Source organism: Branchiostoma belcheri, unplaced genomic scaffold, assembly GCF_001625305.1.
Source record: "Branchiostoma belcheri isolate BF01 breed outbred unplaced genomic scaffold, Haploidv18h27 scaffold764, whole genome shotgun sequence".
In the NCBI taxonomy this organism is placed as follows: Eukaryota; Metazoa; Chordata; class Leptocardii; order Amphioxiformes; family Branchiostomatidae; genus Branchiostoma; species Branchiostoma belcheri.
The window spans coordinates 2,847-8,226 of NW_017804425.1; the positions used below are offsets into that span (position 1 = coordinate 2,847).

At 42.2% G+C, this 5,380-nt stretch overlaps 1 protein-coding gene across 1 annotated transcript; it reads right to left on the reverse strand.

Annotated features, from left to right (window-relative positions):
* Positions 1-281: 281 nt before the first annotated feature.
* LOC109485545 (p53-induced death domain-containing protein 1-like) lies at positions 282-3,818 on the reverse strand. Its single transcript, XM_019789237.1, has 7 exons — positions 3,582-3,818; positions 3,207-3,389; positions 2,432-2,727; positions 1,675-2,272; positions 1,371-1,431; positions 651-908; positions 282-292 (listed from the first exon to the last, which is right to left on the reverse strand). Exons 1-7 carry the CDS (start codon positions 3,816-3,818, stop codon positions 282-284), a joined length of 1,644 nt encoding a protein of 547 aa, XP_019644796.1.
* Between the last annotated feature and the right edge of the window lie 1,562 nt (positions 3,819-5,380).

Here is a 5,380-nt window from a genome sequence, read left to right on the forward strand (position 1 = left end):
ACTACTAGTGTGTGTGTGTGTGTGTGTGTGTGTGTGTGTGTGTGTGTGTGTGTGTGTGTGTGTGTGTGTGTGTGTGTGTGTGTGTGTGTGTGTGTGTGTGTGTGTATGTAATAAGGCTAGGGAATTAGAGTGGGTTGCTTTGCAGATTATGTACGTTTATACAAATCATTACAAGTTTGTTCACATTAGTGTATGCAAAAGTTCAGTACTAGGCTGGCGTCTTCTGAAAGCCATTCTTCGGTCCTTTCACTTGATCTTCAGAGGGGAGCTTGCATCGCATATCACTGAAGTTCTGCCAAAGGAGATTAAGTTGCATTTAATATAGCATGATATGTAACTTTACATGTCAGTCCATCCACAACATAAAGAGATATAGAGACTATTCAAACTATATTGAGACTATTCAAACTATTCTCCAAGTCCAATATATATATATGTATCAAAGTTAGCAGTTGGAGCTTACATTCTATTTTCCAACTAAATATATATATATATATTTAGTTGGAAAATAAATAATGTTATTTACCGACTGACACCAACTTCCATTCTATATAATTATAGAGATTGTTCACCAAAACAAACGTACAACCAGAGCAAAAACACAACCCCGATGAAGGCGTTTAAATGTAAAAAAAATTATAACACATTACCTGGAAACTCGTCCCTGAGGCCATCAACAACAAGCCTTAAGTTTGCATTTTCCAGGGCGTCGATCAGCACCTCTATGGTAGCTTTGTTTCCTTCCCGCTTCTGCCAATCCTGCAGCATGTCCATGCAGCGGGACTTGTCGTCTCGGTTTCTGCCGGCAATGTTATCTTCGTCTGCTGCGTTGAACCCAAGATGAAAGGACAGATCTTTCCAGTTGGAGCTTACATTATCCTTTATGAAGAAGAAGTATTTGCGAACTCCTAAAAAAGAGAACAAAAGGACCAAATATTGTTATCTCTGATATGAGACTTCTCAAAGTATCATAGCTAGCAGAGTTGTTGCACTAAACTCGATGAGTAATTTTGAAATACCTCGGCCACTCTTCTTTACGACATATCCCTGTCCTCCAGGTGCTTCTTCACCCCCACACCACAGCGTGATCCACATACAGCAGCGTGAACACGGGTTCCTTGCATGCTGAGGTTCGGCTGATAATTACAATTTAAGAGATATTAATTTTAGCTGTGAAGGAAACATAAAACACAGAAAACACAGTGACATATATGCAGAGATGCAAGGTTAGTTAACTTCAGGATTGTGCTGTCTTGCCTTTGGGCTAAAGATATATAAGAAGACGGCATGGTTCTGTAGAAAAGCTAAGCATTATCTTTACCACAAGAAATCTAAAATGCCAAACTGGTATTAGTACGCCATTTACGCACCTGTAAGGTCTGCTATGATCATACCTTCAGTTGCTGTACTGGTGACAAAGTCTTCAGGACGCTGAAAAAATACGTGTCTGCTTTACGCCTAATCTTCAATATTTTTTCTATCAATAACTGAATTGTTTGACGTCCTTGTTTTGTTTGCATTGAAGTCAAAAACTCCAACATCAAAGCGATTTCCACAATTGGAGTCAACTTCAATGGCCAATGACAGTCGTTCGTCAGTCAAAGTAACTGTCTGATCTAATTTGATGAACGAAAAAAAAAACGTTTGCAACTGTCGATAGAAGCAGAAACATACCGGTGTCACAATCTGTGAAGACGTGGGTGAGTGAGGAGGCGAAGGCATGTAGGGCACGTGGATGGGGATCTCACACAGCTTGCGTGGGCGCTTCAGTTCTCCCCCAGGTTCTCCTTCCTGGAGAGCGCGACGAACCAACGCACCTTTCTCTTTTGTGACGACAACGTGGGGCAACTCATAAAACGCAACGACGCCATGTCCTGCTAAACCTCCTCGGTCCTTTTCAGCTTTCACCACAAATTGGCGAAGATTTTTGCGGTAACTGTGAAAGGTGATGTATTTGTCGGCGGTGACGCCCTGGTCATTTGGTGCAAATGACACGTTGCCGACTAAGCTGACTTTGATCCTTTGACCTTGTAACAGCCTTACTGTGTCGCTTGGTTCAAGTCCCGTGTACCCCTTCTGTAGCAGCTGTGCATGCTTCTCCTCTGCCTCAGTGTCTTTGCTACACTGCACCAGAACTTGGTTCGGCTGCGACTCCGGCTGTAGTACTATGAATTGAACGTCAAACCTTTGAAGCCATTCGCAGAGTTCCAGCATGGTTTGGCCGATTTCTTTTGGGTCACCGCATTCGTCGTCAACAAGTATTACGATATAACTAAACAAAAAACGACAAAACAAAAAAAAATCTAACCAATGGCAATGTCCATTGCGGCTGAAATTTATTTTTAGGCTCTTGAAAATTAGAATATTTATGTCTCTATTCACTAAAACATAAACACAAAAAGGCTAATCTAAACAAAATACTACAAAGCACCTTGCGAAATGATGCACTGCAGCCTCCACGAGCTGTGGCGTGTGATGAATATCTACGTCATCGGTCACATCTATCCAATCTTCTCCCTCTTCTTTTCGTGACATCACCCTCAGTTTGGTGGGTCCCTCGTGTTGGATGTCCATGTAGTGTTGAGGATGTGGGACTCGCACTGTGACCGGTTTCTGCAACTTGACTGCAGAGTCAGACACAGTTTCCACCTTGACTATCGGGGTCGTGCCGACAAGACCGCGGGAAGCCTTGATTTCGTCAACCGCCCTTTCTGGAACTTCTTGCACCTAACGTTAGGATATAGTATATAAGATAGATAGATAGACGGATATAACTTCTTTACCAAATGACTTCCACATGTCACGAAAAATGAGAAGCGAACAGACATGATAACTTGCAATATGAAGTTTGGGACAATAATGATAATTATGTATTGTTTGCTTTCCGAAAGAACTGGACATGTTGCCATGCTTACTTACATCCATACAGCAGTTCCAATTTAATACTCGTCTGATGGTATAGACTTATTTAATATATACATCACACAAACACACACACACACATACATATATATATATATAGAGAGAGAGAGAGACAGAGAGAGACAGAGACAGAGAGATACAGAGAGAGAGAGAGAGACAGAGAGACAGAGAGAGAGAGAGACAGAGACAGAGAGACAGAGAGAGAGAGACGAGTATTCATTGGGCCTGTTGCACTTCAGTGATATTGGCATCATCTTCTCCAGATACGTAACCAATCTTCATACCTCTAGTTTGACTTGTGTGTCTGTGTCCACAGCCTGTTCCGGGAAGCTGATTTGTACCGAAGGCTGTGTTGATGACGTCAGCTTAAACCCTTCTGAATGCACAGTAAACCGGTCCTTTTTAGGTTGACTGATGACGGCAAAGATGGATAAATGGTCCACTGATACGTCAAGCTTACCTTTTCTCTGAAAGGAAATACAGAAATACAGTAGTTGTGACGTATAAAGGACGGCCAAGATCAGGTATCAGTAGTCTTTCCAATGGAAAACATCTATGGTTTGTCTATGTATCGGCGAATTATAAAGCCTATTTCTTTGCTACAGTATTTGGCATGAAATGTCCACCGCTCTCAAAGAATATCATGTTTGTCAACGTACTTCTTTAGTGGTTTTAAGTTCCGTCCATTGTGACCTGTCCTCGGTGACCCACACGGCAGTATCCCTAGGGCCACCTGACGATGCACTGCTGTACTGCATCTGCACAGTGACAGGTTTGCGTAGGGTTGTCCCGTGCGGTCCCAGCTCTATGACGTCACTCACTAGCATCTCTCCGCCCTTCAGGGGGAAAGTGACGTCATTGGGGTTGATGACCTGACAGGTGATTTCTGTTTCCATAGCAACGGCCCCACGAGGTACAGAGACGGTGCAATACGCGGTTTGTAGTTCACCTCCTTCTGGACCCACTTTGAGCTTGTGTACGTAAGGGCTGTGACAGAATATAGAATTTCATTATACATACTTGAATATTGCTTAGCACGAATTGGATGTGTATCAAATGTCCATGCTCATACAGTTTTAATAAGTAACTTAACTTGTTGTACTCTACACTTGACGTAAAGTATAAACATCGTACAGACAGGCGGTTGCCAACAATAAACATGTCATGTCTGTATAAAAATGAACTTTTCAATAGTTGCTTTCTCATCCTTTCTTGATCACACATTATTGATAGTGCATACCTAAACGGATTTTACGTACCGACCGGCCTTTTCTACTGCAAAAAGATCGAGAACCTTCTTCCTTCCCTCAAGGATGCGAACTTTAGGCCCGAATTGAACGTGTGTACTAGCCGCTATGTTCTCGGGAGTCCTGCCGCTCTGCACAGAAAACAGTAACCATTATTTTTTTTGTATATTCCTACATCAAATCATAAGACGTGGTGACGGCACACTCAAGTGTAATTTTATACGTCGTCTACTGGCATGCCCGTGATTGATTTTGCGGTCAATGTAATGTTTCAGATGCACCCCTACATTTATGAGGCAAATTGAAATGGCCTATGGCTTTGAATAGCGGGTCGGGCCAGTTGACTGGAGGCAGACGTGGAGTTGGGTCGGTAATTTGAAACAGCCGTCCGCCTCGCGTTGTTACTCCGTGAAGGAGGTCATGACCTCCGGACGGAGTATTTTGGGTAGCCGTTTTTTTTCGTGTTCGCAGGTAGAACACGGGGTTCTCTTTGTTTAATCGGCATGCAATTTTATACGCCGTCTGCGGGCATGACCGTGATTATGCACAAATTTATATTTTTGCCGTAGCTGTTTTCGCGGTCAATGGAAAATTTCAGATGCACCCCTACAATTATGAGGCAAATTAGAATGGTCCAGAAAAAACCCGTTATTTGGAATAGCGGGGGGGGGGGTGGTTTCCTTCAAGCAGATATTGGGAGGGGTCGATAAATAGTACCATATGTTTCATCCCCATGTATAATGTATGGGGCCGAATTTTTAAGATGTTTGATGTTTGATGTTTTGATGTTTTATTAGATATCCATTAGATTAGATATCAAATCTAATCTATTCTTCCTGGATTCATAAAAACAAGGCACACAAATATAATACAAATTAAGGCACATAACATAACACTTGCATCCATTAGACTACAACTAGCGTAAAACTACAGAACAATAAACAGTTACAACTACAAAGCAACACGACAAAGCAACACGACATTGACATTGGGAGGTCAGAGGTCAGATACAATGATAATATATACAGCTCCTTGCTTGTGTCAGTACCTTACCACCAGTGCTTTAAGGGTTTGTTTGTATCTATCTTACGAGTTATCATGTCGTTTAAGATGTTCTTGAATAGTGTTGGTGTGGTAGACCAGCTGGCGTGTGGTGTGAGGTTGTTGTGAGATTTTGTGCATCTGTAAACGAATGTTCTTTCCATTGCGGT

What these genes read in the sequence shown, in the direction of transcription:
- LOC109485545 (XM_019789237.1), bottom strand. Translation starts at nt 3,818, where the DNA reads ATGGAAACAGAAATCACCTGTCAGGTCATCAACCCCAATGACGTCACT. An exon ending in ACACACAAGTCAAACTAGAG is followed by an intron (nt 2,728 to 3,206) that starts GTATGAAGATTG and finishes TCCTAACGTTAG; the next exon opens with GTGCAAGAAGTTCCAGAAAG. An exon ending in GCAGTGCATCATTTCGCAAG is followed by an intron (nt 2,273 to 2,431) that starts GTGCTTTGTAGT and finishes TTTTTTGTTTAG; the next exon opens with TTATATCGTAATACTTGTTG.